The sequence below is a fragment of the Anas platyrhynchos genome, chromosome 18, assembly GCF_047663525.1.
Source record: "Anas platyrhynchos isolate ZD024472 breed Pekin duck chromosome 18, IASCAAS_PekinDuck_T2T, whole genome shotgun sequence".
NCBI classification, from domain to species: domain Eukaryota; kingdom Metazoa; phylum Chordata; class Aves; order Anseriformes; family Anatidae; genus Anas; species Anas platyrhynchos.
The window spans coordinates 3,315,422-3,329,891 of NC_092604.1; the positions used below are offsets into that span (position 1 = coordinate 3,315,422).

The following is a 14,470-nucleotide window of genomic DNA, read 5'->3' on the forward strand; positions in this document are numbered from 1 at the left end:
CCCCCCTAATTTCCACCCTCAAGGCTCAGCCCCTGCTGCGTTGGCCCCCACATGGGAGAGCCACTGCATAAAAATAAAGCAAAAACCCAAAGAGTCCATAGACATGCTGGTTGCCACTGTTTTTATCTGGTGTGAGAAAATCTTCCTGCAGCACAAACCAGCTCAAAGCCCAGAGGCGTCACCAGCCAAGCAGTTTTGGGTGGTGGAAGGGTGGTAACCCTGCTCCCCAGCCCCCAGAGCAGGCAGGCTCCCTGCCTGAGACTGGGGCACCAAAGAGTCAAAAACAAACAAACAGTTTGAGTTAATGGGGCGGCAGTTATTTTTGGCCTAGAGGGAGTTCACACAGTGTGTGTTGTTTTAGTAAATAACTGCAAATGGAGCTTGCGGTGCGAGGAGCGGGATGGGAACCGACGCGCTCCGGCAGCAGGGAAGAGCTGCGCCTTGTCGCACCGGTGCTAACAGGAAACCAGCCGCCTCCCCTGCCTTAGCACCTCTCCGTACTGACACTTTTATTGTCACCACATCCTTCGGCAGCCACATCAGAGAGAAGCCGGGGTGTGGGGGGGGGCTGGGACCTGCTGTGTTTCACCGTGGGAAGGCGGCTTTGGGGCTGTGCTCCAGCAGTGAGGGGAAAGCGCAGCCCCGCGCCCTGCCCAGGAGGCACCCATCAGGAGAAGCTGTGGCTCAGGCTGCCACAGTGACCTGGGCTATGCTGAAGTTGTCACCGTACCTGGGGACAGGACAGAGCAGATGGATGCAGGACCGGCTGTGGAGTCCACTCTGCACCATCTTTGCACCCAGTGTGCATTCGTGGTCACGGCTCTGCTGCTTCCCGAGCACCCCCAAAACACCATGCACCAGCACCCGGTGCGCTTGGCCAGCATCTGCACTGCCCTGCACTGATGGACCTCAGAAAAAGGTGGTCTCCAACGGAGCCACATCCTGCAGGAGAGCCAGGGCTCCCTAACAGACTGGAGCCTTTACATGTGCTGAGATGCAAAAAATAAGCACATCCTTCACGTTTTTTTTTTTTTTTTTTTTTTTTTTTTTTGTAAAGAGTGATTATACTCTTGGGTGTCTGCGATAAGGATCCCAGGTGCCTGCAGAAGATTTTAGTGGCATTGGCTGTGTTGGCCTGACTCCGTAAAATAGATGCGAGGCTTTTCACAAGCAGAATGCACAACCCATCAGGAAAAAAACATAAAATCAAGCAACACATCATCTCTGCAAGAGAAGGATGGTTAGAAAAGGCCTCCTTGCACTGTAATCGTAGAGTCATAAAACTTGGAAATAAAACACAGCCTGCGTCCACAGCCTGAACAGAAGCAGGGGATGAGGATGAACTGCAAGGCTGCAGTGGGAGCATCAGGCTCACATGTGAGTTTTTTCACTGCCGCTGGTGACATTTGCTGGGGGAAATGCTCCCAGTCCCAGCAGCTGCAGTGCGAGGGTGCAGGGTAACTGTGGGGGGGGGCAGTGCCTGCACAGCTGCCAGCGCCGTGCCCAGCCTGCACCATGCTGAGTGCCTGGCTTGCAGCAGGAGCCACTGGCACAAACCTCCACTTAGGAATAAAACACACCTAGGAGCTTGCTGGGGAGCCACCAGGTTTGGGCAAAAAATAAGATCAGACAATAAAATCACTGCCACTTCAGCAAGGAGAGGGGAAAATTAACCAGGTTTCCCAGCTCCAAGCCCCAGGACCATTGGGATTTAAAACTCTTGGAGCATCTCATATATACAGCACCCAGATGCCAAAGCTCAGGGTCTTTTCACTCCATGTCTTATATTTTTTCTCCAGGTCAGTAGGTGTAAGCAGGTAACTGAAAGGCAGCAAAGCTGAGTAAACCAGAGGCCCCTTGTAAATCTGTGACTGGCAGCAAGGTGCCTTGGAGGAGGGAGAGGAATGGGTTATTGACAGCCCGAGGATGCTGCCTGGATGGAGAGGAGCAGACACCATTCTGGACCAGCTGCAACACCTCATCTCCTCCACATGCTCAGGGTGTGATGACAGGTGGTGCTGGCACACGGTGTGGTGCTGCACTTGGAGGATACTCGTCCCTGCAGAACCCAGCCCACGGCTCTGGGGGTCCTTGCCAAGGACCCACGTGTGGCACAGCCTCTCAGCTGACAAAGAGTTTGGGGCTGCGCCCACTCCTGCCCAGCACCCCTGAGCCAAAGCAGCTATTAATTAGTCACTCAGAGTAATAAGCAAAGTGAGGCCGCAGGAGCTGCCATGTTGTCACTGGAGCCTGTTGGGCTCCCAGCACAGGGTGGCTATATGCAAGGAGACTGGGAGGCTGGTGGAGCCCCCAGCCAAAAAGCGTGGAGGTGGCTTGGTGAAGGCAGCAGGGGCTCCAGACCTCAGTCAGTCCTGGTCTCTGTCACCAGAACAGGTCCCCAGTGAGGATAACATCCTGCATTTACTGCTACAAGCAAATGAAGATGAATGAAAGAAACCGCAACGGTGGAAGCACTGTTTGGGCAAGCGGAGCAGAAAAAAACAGCCTAGACATCTCAGGAAACAACCCAGCGACAGCATCTCACAAGCTGAAAAGTCTATTGCAGCCATTTCAAGTTTTCAGGAGTTTTTTGCCACTGAGGAATGCCCGTGAAGAGTGGCTGGGGGATGCTTTCCCTGCAGGATTTTAATAAGCCGTGGGTGCACATCTGGGCTGGTTTCAGGTCTGTTGCATGTGGGAGAAGCCACACATGTGAGGGTCCCTGGCTAACAGCGACCTGTGCTGCGCAGAGCCCCTGGCCACGTCCATCCTGACCCTGGGCTCTCAGAGCAGAAGCCAGGGGCTGGCCAGAGCTGCCCTTCCCTCTGGGCTGTGTCCAGGTTCCCTCCGGGCTGTGCCCTGGTGTGTGGGTGCTGTGCCAAGCCAGGAGGGTCCCTGCATGCACCCCGTGCAGCAGCCTCGCTGCCTGCAGTGAGGTTTATCTGGTGCATACCAGGAAAAGCTGCCTGCAGTATCTCAGGCCAAGCCCCAGTGTCCACACAGCCTACAGTACATCTGGCATGGCGACACCACAGCAAGCTGCTCGTGAAGACATGAGATGAGCACTGATGGTCTTGGAGCCCAGTCCCAGGGGGACTGGTGTTATCTGCCTCCCTGGGGAAGCTCTGCTGTTCTCCAACTGCTGCCACGGGGAACAGAGGGTCATTTTTCTGGATGATCTTTGGTTATGTTTGTGATACAAATCCTAAAAGCATTCTGTGTGTACACCTATAAAAGGCTTCCCTAGGGGGAGATAAGAATTGAAGACAATTGGCCTTAACTATGTTGGAGAGATTTATAGGATGCCCTTAAAAGGATTTATTGGAGTTTTTTTTTTTTTTTTTTTTTTTTTTTTTTTTTTTTATGAGCAAATAATTAGCAGACATATCTGCTTTTTGTTGCCTTGCTTGTTTACAGCTTTAGTGAAATAGTTTTCTAGGGTTGTTAATAAAGTACATTTCTGCACTGTTGGGCAGTTCGGATCTAAAGTAAAACATTCTAATTTTAAAGAGCCATCAGCAGGGCAGGGAGGCAGCACCAGGTGTCTGATTGTTTGGCACCTGATAGTGGTGTAACATCAGGCACCTCAGCTGGAGGAAATGCAACATGGAGATTTCCAATTGGGGTGGTCTGGATTTCCTTGGTACTGCAGTGCTGGGCACCTGCCCCTGAAAGCCTGGTGACAGCAGGAAACCTGCCTGAATTATTGTGGTCCTGCTGAAGATTATTGTGGCTACAGGGAGACAAAGCTCCAGTCTGTCTTTGGAATGCTCTGGGAAATCTGACGATGCCATGGGATGGATGGGGATGTTGTAAGGGATGTGCATACGGGAGCAGGGATACAGAGGGGCACACATAAATTTGGCCAGGGTCACAGCTATGGCAGGGATATGTGGGCTGCCCTTATTTTTAGGGTCAAATCTTTCAGAAAAGGAGCAGTACATTAGGAACAAGATGTGGAAAGCAGTTGGTGAATGGCAGGGCTCTGAGAAATGTGCATCCAACTACAGTGTAGCCCCAAATCCTGGAGGTGCCCAGATTTATGGAGACAGCAGCTCCCTGTGAGGGAATGGGCACCAGCTCCCGCCATGCAGTTGTGCTCATTTTTAAAGATGATAGGAAGAAAAGCAGCTCAAGTAAAGCTGAGAGCACAGGCAGGCTGCAGGAGGGCAGCACTTTGCAGGGCAGAGCAGCATGCACAGCATCCCCAGAGCGTGGGTCTGCAGCAGCACCACCAGCTCCCGGGGGCACACCCTCTCCCCATGGCTCCCTTCCCAGAAGCTTCTCTCCCCTCCTCCCCCCAGCCCTATGCCAGCATCTTTGCCTGGCCCTGCAGGTGCCAGCTATGCCAGCTGGCATCTCCTGCATCTCCCTCTGCATCCTGGGCCAGCTCCATCTCTGTGGAGAGCTTCCATCGCACCTGGGTGAGGATTTTGGGCAGCCCCATGGATGGCCCTGGGGAGAATTGGCTGCACAGAGCCATTAGTGGGAGGGAAGCTGTCAACTGATAATCTCAAAAAGGGAATAAAAGGAATATAACTGTGTGAAAACCCAAATCCAGCCCTGGGGAAAGCACGAGAAGGCCAGCCTGGCACCTCGGGGCAACACCGTGCTCCAGCTACCGAAGAGACTGCTCATTCAGCCAGGGACCTTCCTGGGAGGTGACAGCATCGCCCCAAGCCAGGGGTGCTGCTGCCCTGGCACCCAGGGACAACACTGCCTCAGATCAGTTCAGGCTCTGGCGGAGTTGGTTTCCACTGGGAGGGTGAGAGAGTGCATCCTCATGCCAGCGAACGGTGGATGAAAATATGTTACTGGCGATTACAGGGTCTGCGAGAAGCATCGGAGGCTGGAGCCGCGCATGCTGGGTCATTACTGGCTTGTGCTGCTAATTGGGCATGGACTGCCAATCCAGACTTATTCCAGTGGAAAAAGAAATCTCCCTTGCTGCTTTTTTTTCACACAAGTCAAATGTTTGGCACCTTTAAAGCTTGTATAAACACTTCAATGTTGTTGCACTTAAAAGCTTACAGTGCCATTCTGCAGTTCATTAAGAAGCAGAGAAAACCGACCCTCATTGTTAGGCCCGGAAAAGCACTGCGCTGTTTTCTCTTGCCATGCAATTCCCTCTGGCTTAAACACTCACAGTGCGAAGGAGCAGCTGCTGATTCCATGGGCACCAGCCTCTGTGCTGCCCAGGCTACATCTGTGCTGTGATGCCTGGTCATTATTAATGGCTTACTAGGCGAGCCTGGACTTCTTATCATCGTCCCTGACTCCTCTTGAAATCAGAGGAGTAGCTCTAACAGATGAGCTGTCCTAGGGCTTACTAAACAAAAGCAGACTTGAGAATATATTTCCAGACCAGAAGCACCTACATTTCTCCTGTTAACTTTCACAGAGAGACGGCGCAATCACAGAGCAAGCAGGTCTCTAGAAATGGGTAATGCAAACAGAGAAGTTGCAAGGAGAAGCACCCAAATAAGTGGCCTATTTTTAGCACAGGTGATAAATGAGGGCTCCCACTTTTTCAAAAAAAGCAAGTCAAACTTCATAAAATAATGAGCAGATACTGTGAACTTTCAACATTTGCCCAAGTGACCTGCAAGTGTTGCTCTTTGAGGGAGCAGGCTCCTGAACACAAATGCTTGCAGAGAAGCAGACCCTGACCCCTGCGGGTCACACGTCCTTCTGGCAAGCTTTGGAGCTCGGATCCTCCCATTCCCTGAATGCACAGATGGATGAAGCACTGCTGTCCCCAGAGGATGTGATGCTCTGGCAGTGCCAACCAGCAGCTTCTACCTCCGCAAGATGCCCCAGGACCGGTCCCTGATGAGTGCGCTGCTGGCAGGGACCCTTCCCATGGGATGCAGAGGGGATGCTGCTGAGTCCTGCCTGACACACAGGGAAGGCCAAACCCCTTGGCACAGCTTCCTCAACAGGGAATCCCATCCTGGGTCCTGGGCATCCTCCTACAGACACAGACGCTGCCGGGAAAACAGATGCTGACGAGTCTTCCATGTACTGTGGGAATCAGCCTGGCTGGCTCCTTGTTTTTTATTTGCAGTACTGCAGATAAGAAGCCCAGGGTGTTGTGGGAAACAGGAAGACCTTATCTTCCATCCCAAGCCACTTCTCCTGCTTTCTTTTCTTTCTTTGCTTTCTTTTCACTGGCTTCTCTGATGCTACATGATACGGGGCCACCGAGAGGGCTTTGTGCTGCCTGAGCCTCTGAGCAGCACTTCTGGAGGCATCACTGAGCACCCGATTTTGCCTGGACTTTATTACCATGATAAACTTATGGGCAGATCACCGGGGTTCTCCAAAAACATGGCAGGAACTCTCTGCACAGGGCAACACCAAGTCTTGTGGGTACCAGGGACGAGTGCAGGTGACAGCTCTCCCAACACAAGAGATTTTGGAGAAGCCCACTCACCAGTAGGCAAGGGCCATGCCATGTGCAGAAGTATCAGTACCTGAATCCCAGGCAAAAAGAATTAACTTCTCGTGATCTACTGGTTTTAGTAGTAGGCAGCATTTCAAAAAAAAAAACAGTGTGGACTGGAAATCAATTGCATTAGAGTTTAGTAAAGAACATACTGGTGTTATGGCATTAGAGCCAAGATTCTCCCAAGTCGGGACCAAAAGTCAGTCAGTGAGGCTCTGCTCTGACTCCGTATGGAACGTGAGCTGCAGCTCTGTCTCTCCATGGCTCCCCAACCAAAATTAACCCAGTCCACTGTTATCCATCATGTTCGTTATCAGCCTTGTGGATGTGTCTTGGAGCCCAGGCAGTGATACTGCTGCTCTAGGCTTTGTGTGAGCAACAGACAAGAGGAAGGGCTCAGCCACCTGCCAGCCTCAGGGAATGTCTCACGCAGACGTTGTTGGCTGTAGGCACCTGAGCTTGCTTGCTGCTCCCAAGCCAGCTGCAGCACCATGGAGCTGCAAAACCTGCCCAGAAGGCTAGGTGAGCTGCCCCAGGGCATGAGCACATGCTGGGCTGTCTGCTTGGTGACATTTGTTGCCAACTCCACAGCCAGGAGGCTGCTGCCCAGCAGAGTCATCCTCTTGGCAAGAGTTACATGGGACCAAAGCTGCTTTAAAAATGGCAGTGTGGACCCTTCTTGTTGGACAGCCTCATGTGGAAACTTTGCCCGAAGGCCCCGAAGCTGAGCCCTGGGCGTTACGTCCCAGTGATGCTGGAGCCCAGCAGTGGCAGTGCCTGTACTGGGGGCAGGTGCCTACCTCTGGCTCCCAACACCGAGGACGCTCCAGCTCTGCGCCCTGCTGTGGCCCCAGCTCAGGCAGGGATGAGGGATCAGCCAGGACCACTAGCCCCAAGGAGTAAACCTGAGACTGAAGCTTTGCCCCGGGACCACAGAAACGTGGGCTTTTACTCCTATGGCCCTACATCTCTTTTGGATGCTCAGCACAGAGAACTCACAGGCTCTGGTTACTGACTGTAGCACAAAGTGGTGGCTCTGAGGCACCAGAAAGCATTGAGATGCTGCGCTGTGCAGATGGTGGAGACATCTCTGCTTGGGTCTGGCCCTCACTACATAGACACCAGGATGGAGCTGCTGGGGGAGGGATAGTGGGGGCAGACACTAGAAAACACCCTGAAATGCCCTGACCCTGGTAAGGAGAGGAGAAGGGGATTAAAGGGAGGGATTAGCAGGGGGAAAAAATGAAGGTCATCCTTGGTGAGAAAGAAACGAGGCAGCGGCAGCGGAGCCGGCTCTGCCCCCTCCTCGGCTCCCAGCAGCGCGACAGCTCCTTTGTGCCTCCAGTGACCCAGGGATTATGAGTGTGGGAACGGGGTCCGCTGGGGTACCCCGCATGCTGCTGCTGGTCCCGTGCTCTCACAAAGGCAATAAAAAGTCTTGCGGGGAGAAAAGACTTGGAGAAAATCACTCCCGCTGTGGCTTTGCGTTTGGTGTTGGCAATGACACTGTGTGCTTTGGAAGGAGATATGAGCAGGAGAGCTGAGAAGCATCCCCAGCCCTGTGTCTGCATCAAAGCACGCAGGAGTGTGCTCACCAAAAGCAGAGCCCTCTGTGTTTTAAATGAGAAAATCTGGTAAACCAGAGATCAACGAGTCTGCCAACCAGTGGGAGCTCTGTTATTGGCTGGGCTGGTGGATTTGGTGAGATGGCTGATAACATTCCTCACTGCGGGTGTGATGCATCACAATCCTGTTGTAGGGATTTAACTCCCATCCACTGGAAATCTCAATGAGCAGCCTCCCAAGCCCTCCATCTCCTTCTTCTCCTCCTCTTACCTGGCCGAGGAGACAGGTTGTGCCTGTGCCCTTCCAAGGGTGTTGCCCTTGAGGATCTGCATGATCCTACCACATGCCATCTCCATTGGGAGGAGCTGGTCTCCTTTCTGTGCATTCCCTCACTGCACAACTGCCCATGGGGGAGTTGTGGGATCAAGGATGGGGTACCTCTGCACTGCTAGAATTAAAGGCTCCCTGTGAACTCTGTGTCCCTGCATCCCTCTGGGGACACAGCCATGGGGCACTGCTGCAGGAGGGGAAGGATTTGGCCAGAGATATGCCATCCCAAGAAGGAGCCTGCTGCACTGCAGGCTGGCCCCGAACGGGCTGGGAGGTGGGGATATACGGATGTGCTCTGCTGCACTCGTGGACTACACCGGGGCCATCCCTCTGCCAGCTGCCAACAGCAGCACCCAGAAAGTCACCACGTGGCCATGTCAGAGAGGCCAACACACAGTCAAGGACTCTTTAGGAAATGTCTGATGTTGTCACCCCAACAGTGCTGGTGAGGAATGATCCTCACCTTAGGGAAAAAATGGATGTCAGTTCAAACAGTCCCCAAATGTAACATCCCACCGTGGGAAACTCTAGGCTTCTGTAAAAACAAATAATCTTGGTTTTCTGCATTAGTTTTTATTTTTAAATAATCCAGTGCCAACCAAGCTGTTCTTCATGGAACTCTGTAACACATGGGTCTTGCTAGACCTGGTGGGACCAGCAGCTTGCACTACTGGGGCAACCACTGTCCCTGTCCAGAAATGGGCATCACATTTCCCAGCACAACCCAAATCCACCATTGCCTCCAGCTCGTCTTTATAGTCCATCAAGTCAGCCAAAACCCAGAGCAAATCTCTCATTAAAAACATAAATCCAAACATAAAGACACTTGAGGGGATCTGTGTCATTTTATCAGGCGATGTTAACTCTTCTTGGACACTAATTTAGTGTGAAATTGAAATCACAAGCAATACCAGCACTGGAATAAATGTCCCAACTGGGTATTTTGGTGTTTAATTTAGTATTGCAATTAAATGGATCATTAAGGTGCCAGAAAAAATACAGAACAGATATAGTGGTTAAGAAGCGAAATTTTAAACACATCAGACTTTGCCGAGAAAGAGAATCCCAAGAAACAGAGTGCCACTCTAATGAACAGGTATTACTCCAATCCAGCTCCAAAGCCATTAGTGTGCATACTCCTCCTTAGGCTTTCAAATAACTCCCATTAACTCCAGGAGATCAGTTCAAAGGATTAGTAGCAAGATTAACTGAAGTCTGGGCTGCATTCTGCAAAATGGAAAGTGCTCTGTAATTGATCAGCATTGTTACAGGGATAATCACAATGATCTTCCTCTGTGTACCAGTGAACAGGGTGACTTCTCCACTTAGATTGCCAAGTATTTTCCAGCTATGGCATCACCCAAATAACATCTTCCTCTTCCCCCACCCCAGGAATTCAGTGAGCATAGACATAGCTACGCAACTAGAAATTCAAGAAATTAGTATTGCTTTTTGTTAAGTATATTGAGAAACCAAAGAGTTAGAAAGAAAACACACAGTGCAACTAGCATTTTCAAAGGATGTGGTGCAGATGGTTCTAGGACACCGCCGTGCCACAGGCACTGACCTCTGTGGCTCCTGGCTGTGTGATGGCACTGGGTCCTCCTCCAGCTCCCCAGCAGGGCAGCTTGTGAATTTGGGACCTGGTGCTCAGGGAAAATCTGGTTTTGCGTTTGCCTGTGCTGAAACTTGGCGCTCAGCTTTTCTTCCTCTCCACACCTGCCCCCAGCAGGACATCAAGCCTGTACTTGTGTTGGGCAAAGCTCTCAGCAAGAGCTTCTCCAGCTTATTAAGTGTGTAGCTAAACCTAATCAGAATAAAAATATTGAGCAGTGGGCACAGAGCATAAGCCTTCTTTCCCTCTTTCTAACCCCCCCTCCCGATTATATTTAAGCTGGTGACTACACAGAAGGCACCTTCCTCCAAGAAAGATAGGAGCATGGTTTGACACAGCCAGCCCCACCAGCATCCCCAGCTTTCCCCTGGGTGCCACTGTCCCAAATAAACCCGATGGTGCTGTCCCCAGCTGAGCACACAGTCCCAGGTGTCACCAGGACACCCATGGCTGGTGGCAAGTCGATGGGCACAGCTCTCATTTCCCCGAGGAGAGATAAGATGATGCTCACTTGGAAACTACGGGCTCTCTGTTTACTTCATCTCATACATGGTGACTAATTCCACCATTGAAAGAGTTGACGATGATGAAAGCAAGTGGAACGATCAGGAAGGAAATTAAAAATAGCCCTCATGTGGCACTGTGTCAAGTGTTCATGTTTAGATTTTAATTTTATTTTATTCCAAGTTTCTTTGATAAAATATTTTCCCATGCTGACTACACTTGGAACGTCCCCTCCATCACAGCATTCCTGATGGATGAGCCAGGCTGTTGCAGATCCTATGCCAGGAGAGCTGTATTCTCTCCGCTCCACCATTCTCACTCCCACATCCACACCTTTGGGACCTGGAAGTCATTAATCTTTGTGCATCATCCAGGAAGGTACCTCTCAAGGCAGAAACATCATCTTGGAAGCATTATGGAACAGAAGCCGAGTATCTGACAGTAAGCACGAGACCGGGACCACATCTCTACTTGGCTCCTCCACAGACTGGCAGGAGGTGAACATTTTTGGCTGGGTGGTTCTCCAGCCAAAAGGTCCACTGGTATTGATAGAAAGTGGATGGCTGGCTCTGAGCACAGGCTGGCTCTCGCTGCATGAGGGGACATCTTCACCTGGGCTTGGCAGCACGACTACATTCACGCTCTGTGGAGGGAAACACACCCAAAGGGGAAGGCTGCCAGAGGCTATGACCCTTCCCCAGGCACCACCACTTGCAGAGGTGCTGCAGAGGACAGTCCCTACCCTGCGCCCAGGCCATCGAGAGCCCACCTAGCCTCTGTGTGTGAATGCTCCGAATAAGCTTCCCTACTTTTTCCGAGGTTTGTATTTCTTGCAAACATTTGAAACAAACAAACAGTCTGATCTTAACATCTTTGAAACTTTTTTTTTTAAACAAACAAACATACAAACAAAAAGCCAACAAACTGCAAATATAAATTAAATTTTCACTTTGTCTTTCTCATCACAAGCTAGCCTTTACGCTTTCTTTCTCTCATTTTTCTTTTTTTTCTTCCTTTTCAAATACCTTACCCCAGGAGCAGGTTCCAAGTGTGAGCTGCCAAGGTTTCATTATGAAAAATTACTGAGTTGCAAAAATAGGAAACACCTCTCTTTCCTCAGGCTCCCACCATTCATTTATTGCTGGTACGGGAAACAAACATTTATAGCCTCTCTGTTTAGGGGATGTATTAAAATCACATTTGTTAAATGCTGTTAAAAGAAAACTAAGGGCAGAGGGAATCTTGAAAAAAAGCATTTACAAGGAAAAACGTTAGTCACACTGTTTTGGTTACTTCTGTGGAGACCCTCAGTTGTGCCTGTGTTTCGGTGCTAAATGCTGAACAAGCATGATGCCAGCAGGTTTTCTGCACTTGGCCTTACACACATCTCAGCTTGGCCCCCATTTCTGGCTTGATCTCTGCTAGATCTGCAGTTAGTTTTCTAATACATGAGTAGCATTTGGCGAATCAGCACTGGGCAGCAGTCTGTGCAAAACTGCAGGTTGTTGTCCTCCCAGAGCACGTGTTGGTGACGGTGCTTGGCGTGCAGGGTCCCAGATGGTGGGCACTTTGCACGGAGCAGAAACACTTTGCTCCCAGTAGGACAGGTGGATATAGTGGCCACATACATCAAAGGTAACTTAAATGTTCTCTGACATGGCAGGCAGGTGAGTGGTGACTAGTGATTTCTGGGAAGGTCTTATGTACCCAACAACAAAACTGTCTTGGCAGATTAGTGGGACAAGACCCATATTCACACACAAGCACTGCTACCAACGCTGCTGCAGTGGGGACACACCAGAGCTCTCACTGACTGTGGGAACAGAGACAGAGAGGCAGCCTCAGCCAGTGCCGAGACACATCAGGGCACTCAGCTGGGGACCAGCATCAGCCTCTCCCAGTAAAGCCCTTATAACAGAGCCAAACCAACCACTGATAAAAACGATGGGTGTTGAAGGCTGTACTGGGTGAAAGTCTGTGCTGGAAAGATCCCTGACACAATGCAAGGATCTTGGCTTCAGGTAAAATTGCTGTTTGAGCTCCACCTTGGACACCAGGAGCTCTGGCTGCTGCAGCCCAGGTCTAGGGCACTAGGGATGTGCTTGTGTGTGGTTGGTGTGTGAGGGGTTCCCCTGCCAGGGCAGGCTCCTGCTGCAGGCTGCTCCCACTGCCACCTCCACGGATGCTTCTTGTGACCAAACCTGTCTGGCTGTTTGGACTGAGGTGGTCTTTGCCTACATATGGACCCGTCACATCTTCCTTTCCAGTGGGGGGATGAGCACCTCTCCTCACCCATCACTCCCACATGCACTAGAGAGAAACGAGCATTCTGAGTGCCAAAGCTGCTCCGCTTTGGATGTTTGCTTTAGGGTCCCAGGAGGGGCCTTTTCTCCCTGTAGGCTGCAGAGGAGCATAAATGACCCATTCTCATGGAGACTTCTCCACCATGGCTGGCTGAATCAAAGCCACAAGACCTCCAGCCCAGCTCTTTTGGCTACACCAATGACCTCCACTCCATATTACCCATCTACAAGACCTACTTCAACCCACCAGCATGGCTCCCCATGTCTTAGCACAGGCTGCTTTCACTGCATACACAAAGTCAGCGTTGACCTTCCTTCCATCAGAGAGGCACCTCTGGATGATGGCAGTTTGGCCCCAGGCGCCAGCCCTGGAGAAAGACTCTCCCTTTAAGGAGAAAGGCAAAGCACTTTGTGCACAGATTTGTGCTTGTTTTGTCATGGGACACATTACCATGAACCCAAAAGAGGAAGGAAAAAGGGGGGGGAGCTTTTGCCTTTCTGGTGGGAACAGCATTTGAGCAAACTTTGTTTCCCTTGGGGAAAGGCACCAAAATAACAGAGGAAGGGGGGTGTGTTGGGGGGGGGGGATGAAACTAAAAAGGCTACGTAATCTGCCTGGGAAAAAAAGCTCTCCCAGCAGTGCTTGTGAGCCTGTCCATCCAACTGCCACACATCAAGGACACGTGGGAGAAGAGCAGGGTGCTGTTCTGCTGGTGGTGGCACACAGCCTGTGTGCTGGGGACCTGGCTCATTGAGCCGAGACATGTGCTGATGGCCACAGATGAACCTTGGTGAGGGTCCCACTGTGGGGCCATGGGTGCCAGTCACCCCTTCGGAGGCTCTCTGAAGGCATCTGGGGGATTGGACTAAGATGATCTTTCAAAGTCCCTTTCAATCCCTAACATTCTGTGACCTGTGATCTGTGCAGAAGGAAGAGCATGCGGTGGGGAAATGGGGGTCTGGAGAATGTGCTTGTTTGGATCACCCAAATGCCGATCTGGGATGGCCACCTGCAAGCTGGCCTCCTGCTGCCCAGCCTCACCATGAGGCTGCCCTGCTTCCACCTGACTTAAGCTTTTTGTTGTAATGCCCAAGGTCAGCCTTTGAAGGCATGGCAGGCAGGTGGCCCTGAGTTGTCCCTTAGGCAGCAATTGAGGGGAGGTGACACCACACCACTGTCCTGATGGACCTTGGCTTCTGTGATGGAGCATCCCTGGAGCAGCCACACAGGCTCTAGGGTGGGTGCTGTGTCAGAGCATACAAGGCCACCCCACAACAGCAGACAGTTAAAACCTCATCATAACCACACTGGTAACATCATTTATTTTCACTGTGGTGTTACTTTCCTTGAGTGACATGGGCTAGGAGCCTGCAGGAAGTGTGCCAGGCAGGGCCTGTGTCTGGTATTCCCATGTAAGACAGAGCTTTCTGATCTCCGTCTGTCTGTGTCAGGGCCAGCAAAGAGCAGGTTATACGCTGCTGAGCTTTCCCTGGAGAAAACTGCAGCCTGGGACACTCACTGAACCCCACTGCTGGTGGACTGGCAAGGAGCAAAATCCAATCAGAACCACAGCAGGGCCTTGGTGGGCAGCACAGGGCTGGAAAATACAATATCTTGCCCCTAAGATGACCATAGCCAACAGCGAAACCTGCCCCAAGAGCAGAGCAGCAGCTGGGCAGCTGTTATCGTGGGCCATGCAACCT

General features: G+C 51.4%; 1 protein-coding gene across 33 annotated transcripts in view; it reads right to left on the bottom strand.

The window, feature by feature from the left end:
* EXD3 (exonuclease 3'-5' domain containing 3) overlaps positions 1-14,470 on the bottom strand; it is a 296,729-nt gene that overhangs the window by 55,674 nt on the left and 226,585 nt on the right. Inside the window, exon 19 of one of the 33 annotated variants that reach the window (XM_072025490.1) lies at positions 10,834-11,106. The exons of the other annotated variants lie outside the window; for them this stretch is intronic. Within the exon in view, the coding sequence (XP_071881591.1) occupies positions 10,849-11,106 (258 nt within the window). The 3' untranslated portion in view covers positions 10,834-10,848. Of the gene's footprint in view, positions 1-10,833; positions 11,107-14,470 lie in introns of those variants that run through there. 33 annotated transcript variants of the gene reach the window in all.